We start from the raw sequence: 17180 nt of genomic DNA, 5'->3' as shown, positions 1-17180 counted from the left end.
AATCTGAATACATGGTTGTCCTCACACTGACACGTGTGCCGCACACGTGTGCCGCACATATTCACACAGGAAGACACTGACAGATGGCGAATAAACTCGCACAATGGAGAAATAAGTACACACGATCACCAATAAGCATGTGTGTGCTCTCTGTTTATTGGTCACAAACCCACACGCAACATTTCTTTTGATACACTGCAGATGAATGAGACCTTTTTCAAAATGCTGTGCACTCAAACATAACTACGTCTCAATGTGCTGGGATTTAATAGCTACGTGCGCATTGTTCTGGAAAGCAGTTAGTCCAATTAAATAAATGATGGGTTGTGGCTCAAATTGTTGCTTTGAGGCTGATTTTGTAGGGCATTTCAGAAGACGAAAAGCAGATTATAATGCATGAGCAACGTGAGCATTTTCGTTCATCAGTTGTTTACATCGAGACAGAATGAGCCACTACACCTACTCTGCCCGCTGCTTTATTAAATGTTTATCTAGATGGAGTCTTTGTGTTTTCTGGGTGGTGGGAAACCTTTTGCCTCGATGACTCGGGGTGCATAGTAGCTACTGTGATTAAGCAACAGGAACCTGATTCCTGTTCAGAGTGACAGAGCAATTAATAGAAAGCAAAAGAGAATGCTAATTATGAGTCACATGTGTCTTTATCCAAACTGTGTGTGTGTGTGTGTGTGTGTGTGTGTGTGTGTGTGTGTGTGTGTGTGTGTGTGTGTGTGTATACAAATCACCTTTATCTCCTATTTAGTTTTTAATTTCCTGTGCGACTCTGCAGATTGCTATCTGATCTCCTTACAGCTCCATGCTTTTAAAACTGGCATTATCCTCCCATCTTGCAGATGGGGCTCCGTTGAGCGAGCTGTCTTGGCCTTCATCCCTTGCAGTGGTAGCTGTCTCCTTCTCTGGCCTCTTCACCTTCGTCTTCCTCATGCTGGCCTGCCTCTGCTGCAAGAAGGGCGACATCGGCTTCAAGGTGAGCTCACTGCTGCCCCCTGCTGGAAGTGGTGAGAAGAGCACAGACTGGGTGTGCATAGTTAATGAGCATCCTGATCAGTATGAGTTACATGTGGAAATGACAGAAAAGGAACTAATACTTTTGAGGTATCATATGTGTGTAACTAACACACACTGTACAGACATGAAAATATTGTCTAAAAGTATTTTAATAAAGTGCCATTCAACTTCTTTTTAGCCTGCTACTAAGTGAAGGCTGAATTGAGGTAGACATAAAGTAGGACCGCAGCTAAAGATAATTCATCTACAACAATTCAAAACTCAGAAATATTCAATTTAGAATGAAAAGTAAATCCTGGAACAAGCAAATATTAGTTTTTTTGTTTGATTTAATTACTTAAGTGAGTAATTTGTTGCACACTGCTTTCCTGTCAATCGTGCAATCGATACATTTTCTGAGCTCCAAAATGGATGTGTTAAGTTTAAAAGCCAATTTATTAAACAGAAAACCTCCAAGGGAGTTTTCTCCACTTGGTATATTAAAAGATTTCCTTTAAAAAGTAAGAATAAAATGCAAGGGCTGCAACAAACGATTACTTCCATTTTAGATTCATCTACTTTTGTTTTTGTCTATGAAAACAAAGTATACAAAAGTCCTGCTATAGTTTCTTAGAGCCCAAGATGACATTAATTTTGTCCAATCAACAGTCCAAAATCCAAAGATATTGAGTTTACTTTCCTGTATGACACAGGAAAGTCTAAAAATATTCACATATAGGAACTAATAAATATTTGGCATTTTTGCTTAAAACATGGCAAAACAGTTTTTTCAACTATCAAAAGAGTTGACGTTAATATTGCAACTGACTTTTCTCAGAGAAACAACTTGGTACTGCGTAAATATTTGACGTTACAACTGATTCTCGGGAGATGTCAGCATCATGATCGTATCGAAACAACTTCCGAACCTACGTCACTGTAGATGCAGAAGGACTATTGCCTCATTGTATGCAAGCGGTGCAACCAAGTACCCTTACCCATCCCAGGCTGGCACACTTTGTCTCTGTGTTGCCTTCAGCTGCCAGCATTACTAAGCCATGCCGTGTCAAACATCAGCGCTGAACTGAGCGTCTGATGAGGGCTAACAAAGACGGACACAGGCAGGGGGCATACGGGAGCAGGAGAGAGAGGAAAACCTTGGAGTCACTGTACTGGCTGCTCCTTGTGCTTCCAATTTCCTCATTAACATCTACCACTATATTATGGCATTAGCATCCAAACATATTTTTCATTTTGGCAGTGCATTTGAATGTTTGTAACGCGTTTGGAGACTGGATAAATTACAGCCCTGACTGAACAGCCTTCTGTGAAGATCACTTATGCAAATAATTTAGCAATTTGAATTCACAATATCCCCTAGGTCAGGGTTAGAGGGAACGAAACCCACTTAGTTTTTTTTTGTTGTTGATTCAGAGAGCTGCAGAAACCAGAGGAGAGGACAGTAGAGAGGGTGAGAGCAGAGCAGTTAGTTTCTGCACGCGGTGAGAGTCAGGTCTGCGCTTTCGGGTTGGCGCCGTACAGCGGGAACAAGCATAGAGAGGCAGCATTAACACATTCTGGACTTTTCTTCTGTGTGTGCCCACATCTGTCTGTGCTATGCCAGATCGCCTCTGCTTCATTATGTGACAGTATATTTTAATAACCTGCAGGAACACTGGGAGTCTTGTTCTGTGTCTGTCTGCTTTCATTTAATTGTAAAGATATAATAAAAGAGGTGATTGTAGTTTTTCCAAAATATTTTTTGAGAATAAAAAACAATAAGCCGTAGCAGCCATTTTGCAATGCAGGGTAAACAAGAGTTACTGTATTCATAACATTAAATATGATCCTGTTGTATTTAGGTATTGTGCATGGAACAGCTGTGACAGACTAAATAAAAACGGGACCATAATTAAATGTATCAATTACACCTGTGTTTACCCTGCTATGACATGTCAGAATGGCTGCTGTGAAAAGGTGGAGAACGACCACATTAAGTTGAGCGCAGGTAGCCCCTGCGTATTCAAGTGCAGCTTTACTGAGATGCGACTCACTCAACGCTGCGGGTCGTTGGTAACATGATAGTAAGTGTGTTGGACATTTGAGAAAAAGGCAATAAAAGGATTACAATCACAAGAAAACACATTGTAACTGTTTGCTAACAAGGAATCCTCTGTCACATGGGGCCCAACTTTCAGATCTCAGGCAATTTAAATTTAAAATATTCCTATTTATTTGGGTTATGCTAAACTGGTACAGAACAACACATTGTGACTTTAGTGAATACAACATATGCTTGTTGTCTTGATCGCAGTTTATAGTAATTCCAGACAGGACAGACTATCACATCTTCATCTTGCTCTCTTAGTTTGGCAGCAAACATCACAGAATGCTTCTCACTCTTCTTCCTTCCTCTCTTTGGCAACCTGCCTCGTCACTCAACGGCTCACTTGGGAGGTGTGTGTTCATGCGGGACTGCAAAATTGCACCGCTGCGCCGTCCAAAAAGCTTCATTATCCCTCTCCGTCTCTGTGCTCTTACTAGAGCGCGTAGTGTGAGGCTGGGTATTAAGTGCTTTCTAAACTGAAGGCTCTCTGGGGAGCTATGCAACGCTGACTCACAGCCAGGTGCTCGCTTTCACACTTCGCTCTGAGGAGAGTGGCAGATGGTTCTCTTGAATGAGAAACACACATTCCTACACACACACACACATACATGCACATACACACTGGTGTTTTAGGACACCTGTAAATATATATATACAAAGACACACACACAATTCAACAAATGTCATATTAGTCCATCATGCAACCCACCTTTCCTGTTTTCTCGTAATATTTTCTCCTTTCTTTACCTCTGTGGGTACAGCAAGTGGGAGATATGCTTGTTATGGGTGACAGTTCAATAATAACCAACAGATGGGCGGATGGTTCAGTGCTTGTGAACAGAGCACTATTGCCAGGCTGGTTTCCCAACATGGCCACAGTTTTAGAAACTGCTAACAAGATTGACTTGAATCATTGTGGGATGTCGCTTCGTGCACGGACACGGACAGGATCAGGATCAGGACACGGTCAGGGCAGCAACAAGAGGCACTTTGACTGAAAGACCTGATACATTTAATGCAGGGGTCACCAACCTTTTTGATACTGAGCTACTTCAAGGGTGCTGAATAATACGAAGGGCTACTTGTTTGATACAAACTTCCTGAATAACATAGTTCCACGGTTCACCTTTAATGATAATATTATAATTAATAATAATAATCATAATACATATTCATCTATGTGAAGAGACTGTCTGATCACATGTTAATGTTACTTATTCCTCACAATGATTATTAACAATGATTTACCATGGTAGGAAACAGATATATTTTAACATGCAACATTATTAATTTATGTTCTCAATCTATTTCAACATTTGAAAGTCAGAGTTATCACATCTCTGATATTTTTGTAAATATCTTTATTGACAGTTTTATATGAATCGAGCACATTTGTAGCATTTTGTTCAAAATCACACCAGTTATATTTTAGTACAAAGTATCACTTCTGTAACATGTTATAGGAAATCATGAACTGTCACATCTTCAGATCATATCCTGTTTGTACAAACACTAACTTTGTAACATCAGAGAGAGAGGAGATCACATCGGAACCTTTCTTCTCGTCATAGAACAGTGTTTTCAATAACATCATTGCACCTTTCAAGACCTCTCCGTCCGAAAAGGCTTTCTTGTTCTTAATTAAATAATGTGCAGCTCTAAATGAAGCTTCCGTTGCTTTCTGTGACTTGTTCACCGGCCTCGGGAGAAAAGATGCTGCTGCCCACAGCTGCCTTTAACTCTCGGCTTGTTCTGTCCGCAGTGCTGCAGCTGGTAGTTAGTGAGTTAGCATGGTAGCTTTGTGACACGTACAGAAGTGTCTCCACAATGTGCCGCTTTGCCGTCGCCCCGTAAATGAGACGTACACACTTTTCTTTCACTGTTGTAAAAAAATTGTTTTCCTCCCAATCATTGTGAAAATAATTTGTTTTCTTTCGCTTTTTCTGCGATGTTTAGTGTAAAAAACGGGAAATGGAGATTTAGCTTGCGCGTGGAACACTAACCCCAGACAGGTTCATATATACATAGAACATTTTAGTTTTTTAAATTCTATATTCAATATTGTCATTTTAAAATAAAGAATAATAATTCAGGTGTTATTGATTAAAAAAACAAAACAGCAAAACAATTCAATACACATGTTAGACGGAGCCATGGTGACTAGTTCTATTTTTAGAACATGCTCTGCGGGCACTTGGTCGCGTTGGCTACCCCTGATTTAATGGAAAGAAGGCAGGACCTGATTGAAGTCTGATGTCTGCTTTAACCTAAAATATTATTCAGACAGGAAATCATCATAATTGCAGAGTTTCTGGCACCACTGGTGTGATCTTGGTTACTTCAATTTATATACAATTCATAGGTTTGCTCTCAATCATTCATTACATTACATTACAGGTAATTTAGCAGACACTATTATCCAGAGCGACTTACAGTGAACTAACTACAGGGACAGTCTCCCTCAGGAGTACACTGGTGGCAGCCCTAGTATTGAACTCACGACCTTCATTTGGAAGGCGTACCACCAGACCACTACTATCACCACCATCATTCATGTTGCGTAATGACTCAAAGCAGATAGTTACAGTATATACATTTTATAATAGTATTATTTTTGCTACAATAGTTGTAGAGGTGGGACATTTAAGTAGGGCTGGGCAATATATCGATATTATGTTGAAATTGTGATATGAGACTAGAAATCGTCTTAGATTCTGAATATCGTATTATGGCATGTTCTTGGTTTTAAAGGGTGCATTACAGTAAAGTAATGTATCCTGAACTTACCAGAATGTTCCAGCACTTATTCATTATATCCACATAACTGATTATTATTTATTAAAAGTCACAATATTTTGTGTAAGCACCTACAATATTGAAAGTGAGGTATATGGTAAAACATTTTTGTGATATTAGATTTTCTCCATATCGCCCAACCCTACATTTAACTTGTAGATGTATGCCCCTTGCCTCATGTTAGATTTACTTCATTCACAAGGGACAGGTTGTGACTGTAATAAGAGTCTGTGTGAACCGCAGGAGGGTGAAGTCCGCTGTGTTACACTATCTCGCCATGTTTTTCTTAGAAAAAAAGGTAATAAATTGCATCTAGCAATTTATTATTTTACCATGAAAACCAGGATTTCTAGAACAAAATTAAGATTGATTTTCAAATTGTAGTGGTGTCTGTCGACTATTTAAAACCATCTTTAATATATCGACTATAAGGGATTGTGTGGCCGTCTTTAGTGCTGATCTGAGGTTGCATACAGTGGTAGCAAAGTAAAATCTGCCACATGCAGCAATTTTTCCATGATTTTCGGCACAGAAAGCACACGCACACACATGCTAATAATGTGGTGGTTCCTACAGACTTTCCTTCCAGGTAAAGAGAACATTTTGATCTCAATTAACCACATTAAACTGTACTACTCACCGCCCACAGTGACTGGAGTTAATTCATCTTCAAGGATTTAGGTTAACCCTGTAACCAGTGCATCTGCTGCATCACTGTAATTAGACTGAAACATGTAAGACTCTTACGGTCTCATATGAACTCATGGTGTTGTTCACTCTTATACATCTTGACTCACCCTGACAATAATCTATCTTGTGATCTGCCTCATGCTGCAGATTACGCAATGTATCTAGTTTACTGTTTATATACAGTTTCCTTTGGCTGCGAATCTTCCACTTCTCTGCTGTCGTATGTGAAGCCAGAAGGTTGTCTATGTGTTTAAAAGCACTGAATAAAAGCTAGTCGGGTGAGTGGAGACAGATCAGATTTTGAAGCAACATGTGGAGGAGGAAAAGGAGATGCAACGTAAAGTAAGTGCAAAGTATCAAATATTCCTACTATGCGGTATATCAGCACTTTTAATACATACTGTATGTGTACGGTTTTCTATAGGGACACACTACAATAATTAGAGAGCGAGGACACTGCAGTATACAACAACGGATGGGGGGGCAGAAAGGAGAGTAGTAAAGCAGACAGTGCAGGGGTCGTGGGGTACGGTGAACAGGGATGTTTGCAATTCCCTCTCATCCTCATCCATCATAGGAAGGCCGGGGTGAATCTGCAGTTAATGACCCGGAGGTTCTTTTCTGCATAGCTGATGATGGCACCTACTCTCTCTCACTCACTCATGCTCCTATTTGGAAGGAAGTGTGGACACTTAACCTTTTATATTGTACAAGTTATTTCTGGTTTTGTAGTGCACAGTAGAGGATGTACCTGCACTTACACAACAGAGAGTTGTTGTCCAGTGATTATCATTTGATCACAGTCCAGAACAGGTATTTTGTGTATTTTTGCAACGTTATTGTGTAAATGGCTTTTATATAGCGCTTTTCCAATCTTTACGATCACTCAAAGCGCTCTACAGCACATGTCAGCATTCACCCATTCACACACATTCATACAGAGTCAGAGGCTACCATACAAGGTGCACATCAGCCTGTCAGTAGTGATAACCATTCACACACACACACCGTGGGCCAGGCCATCAGGAGCAATTTGGGGTTCAGTATCTTGCTCAAGGACACTATCGACATGCTGACTGCAGGGGCCGGGGATCGAACCACCGACCTTCCGACCAGTGGACGACAACTCTACCTACCACCGTGTAATACATGATGTTTTTTTCAGTCCTTAAGAAACCTTGAAGATGGAAAACCTTGGGCTCACAATGTACAGTGCAATGTACTGAACTGAAAGATGTAAGAGCACGGTTTAAATAATGTATCTCTAAATAATCAGGACACTGGAGTTTCCTGTTTTTATGATGTGAGTGGTGATGTTGTTTACAAAACCGACCCATCCTTCAAGTTCGTAAATGTTCAAATGTACAACACAAAGAGAAACTAAAACTAAAACTACTTTATATACAGTATCAGTCAAAGGTTTGGACACACTTTCTCATTCAGTCTCATTCTCAAACGTTTGACTGGTACTGTATGTTAAGTCATGTTGCTTAACTTGCTTTCTTTACTTTACAGTATTCAAAATATAAATAGTGAAGTTTTTTGACTTAGTTTTAGTTTCTTCCATGATGGCAACCGTGGTTTGTATAAGTGAGTGTATGTAACAAGGGAAAAAGAAAGACAGGCTTTGTGTATGCAGTTTGAACACACACATTAGTGTGTTCCCCCTACAGCGTCTTTGTCGCGACCCACACAATGCAGCCCACAACGTACATGACTTATGTATATAGCTTTGAATGCCCTCACAGTTGAACCATTGTCTCCCACTATCTCAGTGGTAGGATGGCTGCGTGTGGATGACTAATTCCAGCATGTGTCTTTGCACCAGGAGTTTGAAAACAGTGAGGGAGAGGAGTACCAGGCAGATCTCTCCCTGGCCTCGCCTTCCTCCCAGAATGGCCCCGAGGTCTACATCCTGCCCCTCACTGAGGTCTCCCTGCCTGTCTCCAAACAGCCTGGCAGATCCAGTAAGAAACTACACAACACCATCAACACATAAAAAAAAGTAATATCTGCTTGGACTTTTTGAGTTTGCTTCCTGGTGTTTTTCATTTCTTCTTTTTCTCTCATCTTCTGTCTTGTTTTGCATTTCCCCCGTAGTCATTATACACTCTCAGCTGTTTAGAAATAGTGTGCTTCTGCCACAGTAACACACTATTAAAGCAGATTGTCTCTTCTCTGAAGCGTGAGATAAAACTGAGTACATTTTGTCTACCTCTATATGGCCTCTATAATTTGTTATCTTTTATTATATGTCACTTCTTGCTTTCCCTCTCTCACAACAAGGGATGGACATCTGTCCGTTGTGGAATGCATTTAGAAATAGACCTACTGCAGTTTTCCAGACTGTGTGTGAAAACTGCAGCCAACTGGAGAGGAAGGACTCCGATCCACCCCGAGTGTACATTATTTCAGTGCATGCTACAATACATTAACATGAATCTCCAAATGTACTTTAATCTTACATAATAATCTTACGTCAGCACATGTCCATATTATGTTGGTGTGTTTCATTTTCTACATCCTCAGCAATGTCACAGCCTGTTTGTTTTTTCCTCAGGTAATTCTGCCTCAAGCTTGTTCAAATGTGCATGCGCATGTATGTGGAGTGTGTGTGAATCTCAGTGTAAGCCAGATCCTGGGTGCCTCTCCCTGCATGACTCACTGGCTGTCTGTGCTGTGCTGAGCCAGAAGGGAGGTGAGTTGGGGCTCAGCATCCCAGGATGTGAGCCTCAGCCATGATTGGACAAGGCAGCCTCAGGCTAGCAGCCAATCACTAGCCTCCGCTACATCCTCCATAGCTACCGCTGTATGATTGGAGCAGGTGTTGCAGGGCGAGGAATGGATAGATGGCGAAAGGAGACGAGATTGTAAAAAGAGGGAGAATGTCTCCTTTTACTGAGTCGGAGAGAATGGGCTCTTACTCATGTAAAGACAGTAAAACATGGTACTATTTCTTTAACTCTTTCACCGTTACCTATTTGGCATTGGTACTGGGAACTTCCCATTGCTTTGCTTAAATCTGACAAATTGTCATTAGCATGCACAATGTATAATATGATTGCAGGAATTATATCATATTTCAAAACTATTACGTCAATGAGCTGCAGGTCAAGTACTGAGCAGGCTCCTGCATACATAATAACATCATCCACGTGTCATAAATTATCCACCCTCACACTGACATACACGCGGAGCAAATTAGCCTACTAACTGCCTCTTTAACAGAAACACTAGTCATGTAGTTTATACTCTAACCATGAATAGCATATTCTATATCACTTCTACGTCGGTATGAACACACAGGACAATGTTTGCCGTTGATCTGACAGTCCTGCTTTTCACTTGTTGGTCTAATCTTTTATTCAAGAGGTCGTGTAAAGCCTTCAAACCCACTACAGAGGCTCGATGCATCAAAGTGAGTGTGTGAAGCTGTTGTGTGTGTGTGTGTGTGTGTGTGTGTATATCATTCCACGCGCCCACTGATCCTGCAGTCTCACTGGACCCCACCGTCTTCTCCGGGAATGCCATGAGTAGGACGGGAATGCACACTCACGCTCACACATTCCACATTTGGAATAATACCACTTTTTAACTTCTCTGTCAGGGAGGGGCGTTGGAGAAGTTTGGGTCTGTTATCACCGTGACAACCTCTGCCCAGCGTTCCAGTGGAGAAAGGGCCTTGTGTGTGTGTGTCTGCACATGAGTGTGTGTATTTGGTCCACTGGGTACCAGGAGACGCAGCATGAGCGTGTGAGTGAGCGAGCCAAACAATGGCCCTGATTTAGGCCGGCTAGGCAGTGGGTGAGCATGAGGCCGGGCTGAAACGTCCGTGGAACGCACCAGTGGAGGTCTGGCATTATGGGCAGAATACAGTGAGGGGTCTGTGACAGAATGAGGAGAGACAGGGGAAGGGTGGTGGCATGCACCAGGACCTAAGAGCGGGGAGGGGAGGCTTGAGATAGGGGTGGTGAGTGTGTATGACAGAGGTCTTTTCTGCATCTGACAGAGCAGTGATTGTGTCCTGTTTGGCTGAGGAATGCTGCTGTCCTGGGTGACAGGGGGGCATTATGTAGGGCCTTATGTCACTACTGGGTGTCTTGAAGCTGCACACAGAGCTGGCGCGTCAGACGGCACACTACCGACATGCGTGGCGGTCACATCAGGCGTGATACATGACCAGAAAAACTCAGCTCCCAGAGCAGAAATCCTCCCAACTGGAAGCGTTGGCAGATTGGTCCGCTGACTCGAACTTGTGCTACGTCTCTATCTCGCTCAGCTTACTGTAGATTTAAGTGAAGTCTGTATAGGAACCAAGGATTTTCTGTGTTTGCTCGACAGCTGGAGAGCTCCAGACGAGGACAGCATGTGTGTTTTTGTGTGTCCCAGTTGGAGGATGAGCTCGGTGCAGACTGGGAGAGGCAGCGTGGCGAGCTTGTTCAGCTGTGCGAGAGCTCCGAGGGTTAAATCCTGCCGAGGCTTTCTCACACACACTGCGATCGTGGGCTCTTTCTCAAATACACACAATGAGGCTAAGACGCTTGGGGTTTGGGCTGGGGACACGGGCTCTCGGTTCTCACACTCTGAACCAGTACTTCATCCCCGCCTGGGACCCGGACTCAGTCCCCGTCACGGTGCTCGGAGTGGCTGGCCGCTCCACTGCTCCGCCATCATATCCATTCTTGAAATATGAGGATCCATGGAGGTATTTGAATTTGTGCACGACCTGCTGACTTCAAGTTTCCTTGTTCTTGTAATTGCTTATTTAATATAGCTGATATTTATTCAGGCAAGTTGATGCAACTTATTTATTTAGGAAAATGTGCATTTATTGTTTGGCTGAGAGGAGGTTCTATTTTTTCTCGTCTTAACTCTGTCGGCGATGTTTCCCTGTCATGCTGGGCTCCATTTATGTCACAACCTTCTACTTTTCATTTATTTACTGTTAATTGAAAACATTTCCTTTCAGAAATCTGTCATATATCTCTTAATCACTTCTTTCTCGTCTCCTTTTTTCCCTGTCTTAACATAATCTTATGTCTTTCTTGCTGTTCCTTTCCAGTCCAGCTGCTGAAATCATCAGACCTCGGCCGCCATAGTCTACTCTATCTAAAGGAGATTGGACATGGCTGGTTTGGCAAGGTGAAACATGCTTTTTTTTGTTCTTTAAACGCATCACTTTAAATCACAAAGTGGTTCTAGGGTGCGGAGACACCACCTTTGTCATCATTACTACTTGCTTTAATTGTCTCAACTGTCTTCCTTACTGAACTAACTGTACTCTGATGTGCTTTCTACTGTGAGGAATGCAAGGGTAATGTGATGATGATCTCATTTTAGCGAGGCTAATCTTTGGCACTTATGTTAAGGAGAGGAGTTGAAATTCACAGTCACAGTAAATTCCTGACATATTACTTTACAGTAAATGCTGTTGTAATACTTTTTAGATTTTTACTCATGCACCATTCTCATTCTGCTTTCGCTTTCTCACTTTGTGACTGCATGTTGATGCTGTTTGTCGTAAATCCAGCTAGGCATTCCTACAGTTTGGTAAGAAAGTATTTCATTCTCAGGTTCTGCTGGGCGAGGTCAATGCGGGCCTCAGCACCACCCAGGTGGTGGTAAAGGAGCTGAAGGCCAGTGCCAGTGTCCAGGATCAGATGCAGTTCCTGGAGGAGGTGCAGCCATACCGGTCAGTTCACTTATCAGAGATCACACAGCACTGCCCTTCAGTTTTAATGAATAGCACCGCGTAGCAATAAATGAATGATCAGATCATTTATTCTATGTATCTTCATATATTCATACCTACTCAAATCTTGTTTCCTCTGCCAGAACCCTCCAGCACCCTGCCCTCCTGCAGTGCCTGGCACAGTGCTCAGAGGTCACTCCTTATCTGCTGGTCATGGAGTTTTGCCCTCTGGTGGGACACACTTTAATGATCAAATTCTGTTTATTCACTTCTTCCCACATACCTCAATATTTTCTTTCTTGGTACATTGTTGTTTGGTTTATTCATAATAAATCAAGGGAAGCTCATGACGTCATTTCCTTTCTCCTCTCAGGGTGATCTGAAGAGCTACCTGCGCAGTTGTCGGGTAGCTGACTCCGAGACTCCTGACCCTTTGATCCTCCAGCGAATGGCGTGCGACATTGCCTCAGGGCTTCTGCAACTCCACAAATACAACTTCATACACAGGTGCAGTATGTCAGTCAGTCTGGCTCTATTTAACTTCATCAACTTGAATAGTGAAATGCATAAGAAAGGAAGCTGAATGCACTGTGCGCCCCCTGCTGGTCTCTCCCTGCAACAACATCCTGGTGCTGCCTGAGTAGTTGTCAGAAACTCCAGCATCAGTGATTTTGTTGCCGGGGGCGAGCCCCTCTCGCTCTCTCTCAGCCGTGTGGTGGCTGCCATGGCAACCAATCAGTGGCTGCCAGGAGAAACAGCTCGCTGTGTGTGGAGGAGGTGAGATTAAACAAAGTGACTTAGTTTTGTCTGCGTCTGTACATGCTCAGGTGATAAGAAACAGTCCATGATACTTCAGATGATGATTTAATTAATATACAGGAGAATCTTAATGCTATGAGGCATATTCATTGACAATATGGCACTCATATGTTTTAACAACAAACACTTATAACCAAGTATACCCAATTAAACTTCCCATAATATACTGACTTGGGTGTAACAATGGTAAAAACTCTGAATTAGTCACAAAACCACTGAATCCTGAAGTATTTATCTGAACTGTAACATCAAATGTTTAAGAATAAATGTGGTTTTTGGTTTAATAAAGTTGTATTGACATAGCCCTAGCGAAATTGAGCCCCGTCCTCTCCAAACCAGTATGTAGGTCAGAGACAAAACAAAAACTAGAAAAACTAACTTTAGAAGACTGACAAAAAAGGTTTGCAAGGCCTTTTAAAGATGGTAAATAAATATGGGTATGTTTATGCTGCTCAGTTGTACTGCATTAGATGACAGTTTCCTTTGTTTTGACAGTGACCTGGCCTTGAGAAACTGCCTGCTAACTTCAGAAATGTCAGTCAAGATCGGAGACTATGGCCTTTCTCACAGCCGATACAAGGTAAGACTGTCTTTTGATAATGTTATTTTTATTGACTGCTTTTTACCTTATCACTCTATCAATACTCAACTGTTTGTTGTTGTTGCTCTATAGGATGACTATTATGTAACACAAGACCAGATCTGGGTGCCCCTGCGCTGGATTGCACCTGAGCTCATAGACGAGGTCCACGGAAACCTGCTGGTCGTTGACCAAACAAAATCCAGCAACATATGGTGAGATATTTAAAGAGTGACAAACCGGAAAATATTATTGCAAGTTTAATGAGATAACACTACCATACCAACATCTCCTTTATCACGATATAGAAATGGTTTGATCTGTGATCTCCTCTGCTTTTATTGTGAAACTCTTTGGGAAATATGTTTACAACACAAAGATATACTTGTGACAAAAGAAGGTTACAGCTTGTTTGGAACATGGCCATATCTGGGATATGAGTGGTGAACACACTTAATAATTTATTTGCCCGTTCCAGGTCATTGGGGGTCACAATGTGGGAGCTGTTTGAGCTGGGAAACCAGCCGTACAGACACTACTCTGACAGACAGGTGCTGACATATGCTGTGAAGGAACAGCAGCTCAAACTACCCAAACCCCTGCTCCAATTCCCCCTGGCTGAGCGCTGGTGAGACATAGTTGCATGCATTGCACACACACTCTGGGAGACATACTGTACATACAGAGATGATCAATACTTTTGCTATTCTTTATGGTCCCCCTTGGCATCGACCAGAGTAGAATCATTTATCTTTACCTGGGACGGCAGCCAAATGTTGTTCTTACTAAGGACACACACACACACACACACACACACACACACACACACACACACACACACACACACACACACACAGGAGGAATGAATGTAAACATATTTTAACTATGTCAGCACTGCACCTCCTTCATAGACTCTATATACATTGAACAAGTGCTAGGTGTAGCTATACATTGCTGACTTCAAAAGTTGTCTTTGATATTGCCTTGTTGTTAGTTTAGAATCAATTGTATTGAAAACATAAGGAGAGTAACACAATTATAACTTGTCATGTATTAATCTATCTCTACTCTTTCTGTATAGGTATGAGGTGATGCAGTTCTGCTGGCTGCAGCAAGAGCTGAGACCCAGCAGTGAGGAAGTCCACCTTCTGGTCACATACCTGTGTGCCAAAGGCTCCAGTGATGCTGAGGAAGATTTTGAACAACGTTGGAACACTTTGAGACCCAACCTGCTCGGCAGCACCTCTCACACAGCTACATCCACAGCCCTAGTCCTGACCCCTACACCCGCCTCGACTGACCTCCCCAGTCCAGACCAAACTCCGGCGGTGGAGCTGGCCTCCTCTGCCTCGTCCTCCTTCCCCCTCCTGGAGCACTTCTCCGACAGCTTCCACTCTGACACAGGCGACGACCTGCTGACCGTCACGGAGACCAGCCATGGTCTCAACTTTGAGTACAAGTGGGAGCAGGCCCGAGCTGAGCAGCCCTACTGCTCCTCTTCCACCAGCGGGGCACTGGGCCAGGGGAACCCATATTACCAGGACATCTACTATTCAAGTAAAGAAAGCACCTCAGGGGGCTGCAAGACTGACAGCCAGACCTCAGGCATATCTCCATCCTATTATGAACCTGAACACCCGGGTGTGGTCCCAGTGTTGAGTGCACACAGCCCGTCGGTCAGCAGCGAGTACTACATTCGCATAGAGGAACCAGTAGAGTGTAACATTGACCTGGATGACAGCAATGTGGACTACAGCCCAGAACTGGTGCCCAGCAGCAGCAGGTTGTCGTCCGAGAGTCAAACTGGTTCATCCATGGCACAGCCCAGTGCTTACTGGTCAACTGACAACAACAAATCTACTGCCTATGACTCTGATTCAAGCCCCACTGTCCAACTCACCATGGAGCCACTGCTGAGAAAGTCATCCAGCACCAGCCCTGTAAAGCTAAGCCACTTGCACAACTGCTTCTCATCCAGTCAGGACGACACAGTCTACTGCGAACAGTCATCAGCGTACAAGGCACGACAGTCCGGTCTGACTGAACTGGATACATCGCCAGAGTCCAGATCAAACCTTCTCCATCCAGCGGGGCGTTTAGAAAACCCACGCAGTTTGTCACAAGCAGTCAGCAGCCCCAGCTTAGGGTTCTGCGATCCCTACCTTGAAGCGAGTACAGGTCGGAGCACGGTTAATGAAAGCTGCCATACTATTATGGGTCCCCTCAGAAAGACACTACCCATAGTGAACCACATTAGCATTGATGTAGGAACTGACGACGGCCTGCTGGTGGGCCAGCAGAGAGGTAACGACATTGAGGATGACCTTTTCTCTGAGGGAGAGGCCACTAACTGGACCTCAAACCATTCAGCAAACAATAATAGCCTGAGCTTTGATGGCAGGCAGACAGGCAATGGGCATGACATCTATCTGGACCTTCCATATGCTGCTCACTCCAACACAACAGAATTATGGTCTTTAACCAAGGCCACCACCAGAACCTTCCACAGCTCCAGGTTTTGTGGCACCTCGGAGGCAGAAGGAGGAGACTCTGGTTGTAACGCTGCTAGCAAGCCCACTGACTTAGGTTCATACATTCACTTATGGCACAAAGAAAGAGAGGAAGCTGCCACTCAAGCAGAAAGGAACTTAACTGCAGATAATCTAAGAAGTATTGATTCTCTTACCAGCTCAAGAGGTACAGAGGGAGGAAAAATGGAGGGAAGATATGAGAAGCAATTGTTGCATAATGGAGAGAGACTGTACTCTGAGCCTAAGATGATCCCCGAAGCAAGCTATATAAAGTCCCCATCCACTTTAAAGGAGCCACAGACTGGTCAAACAGGAGCCTTTTCAGACAAGCAGAGAGGTAACATATGGGAGGGGGGTTCAACACGAATCTCTGTTGGTCTAGGAGACAAGAGGCTAAACTATCCAGAGACGTTAGAAAGTAGCAGAGCGTTGGACAGTGGAATGGGGGTCAGAGACTCCAGCATTAGCTTGGTTGAGCTTGGTGACTACAGTGAGGATGATGACGATGACATGACAGATATTACGTTGGGGATCTTTGCCGACTTCAACCTGGACTTTGCTGAGATAGAGGAGGAAGAGCTAAGCCCATTGAAGCATTCAGAGGGAACTTCTGACTCTGTCGACACACTTAACCTGTCCTCGTCGATGGTAAGCTCCTGTGATCAGGCCTTCAGCCCCGATCCCTTCAATACCCCTGTCCTACCCAAATCCTTGGACAGTGGCTATGACACGGAGAACAACGAATCTCCAGAGTTTCTCTTCAAAGAGCTTGGAGATCCCCGGGGTGGTGATAGGAGCCCCAGGCTGGGAGGAGAACCTGAACTAGTTTTGCAGGTGGGTTTGGGCCAAGGGGTCTGCACTTCCAAAAGTACCTCCGAGCTACAGTTTAAGGGCCTGACTGATAAGAACCCATACAGGGATTCAGCCTATTTCTCCGACTACGATGCTGAAAATGAGAGG

The 17180-nt window shown here is 43.4% G+C and overlaps 1 protein-coding gene across 1 annotated transcript in view; it reads left to right on the top strand.

The window, feature by feature from the left end:
• aatka (apoptosis-associated tyrosine kinase a) overlaps positions 1-17180 on the top strand; it is a 32929-nt gene that overhangs the window by 11848 nt on the left and 3901 nt on the right. The window contains 10 exon segments of the mRNA XM_029438303.1: positions 852-985; positions 8427-8565; positions 11661-11740; positions 12172-12290; positions 12434-12521; positions 12664-12797; positions 13605-13689; positions 13783-13904; positions 14168-14317; positions 14771-17180. Of these exon segments, the coding sequence (XP_029294163.1) occupies positions 852-985; positions 8427-8565; positions 11661-11740; positions 12172-12290; positions 12434-12521; positions 12664-12797; positions 13605-13689; positions 13783-13904; positions 14168-14317; positions 14771-17180 (3461 nt within the window).

This window comes from Cottoperca gobio, chromosome 8, assembly GCF_900634415.1.
Source record: "Cottoperca gobio chromosome 8, fCotGob3.1, whole genome shotgun sequence".
Taxonomy (NCBI): domain Eukaryota; kingdom Metazoa; phylum Chordata; class Actinopteri; order Perciformes; family Bovichtidae; genus Cottoperca; species Cottoperca gobio.
This window is presented reverse-complemented; position numbering and strand designations above follow the sequence as displayed.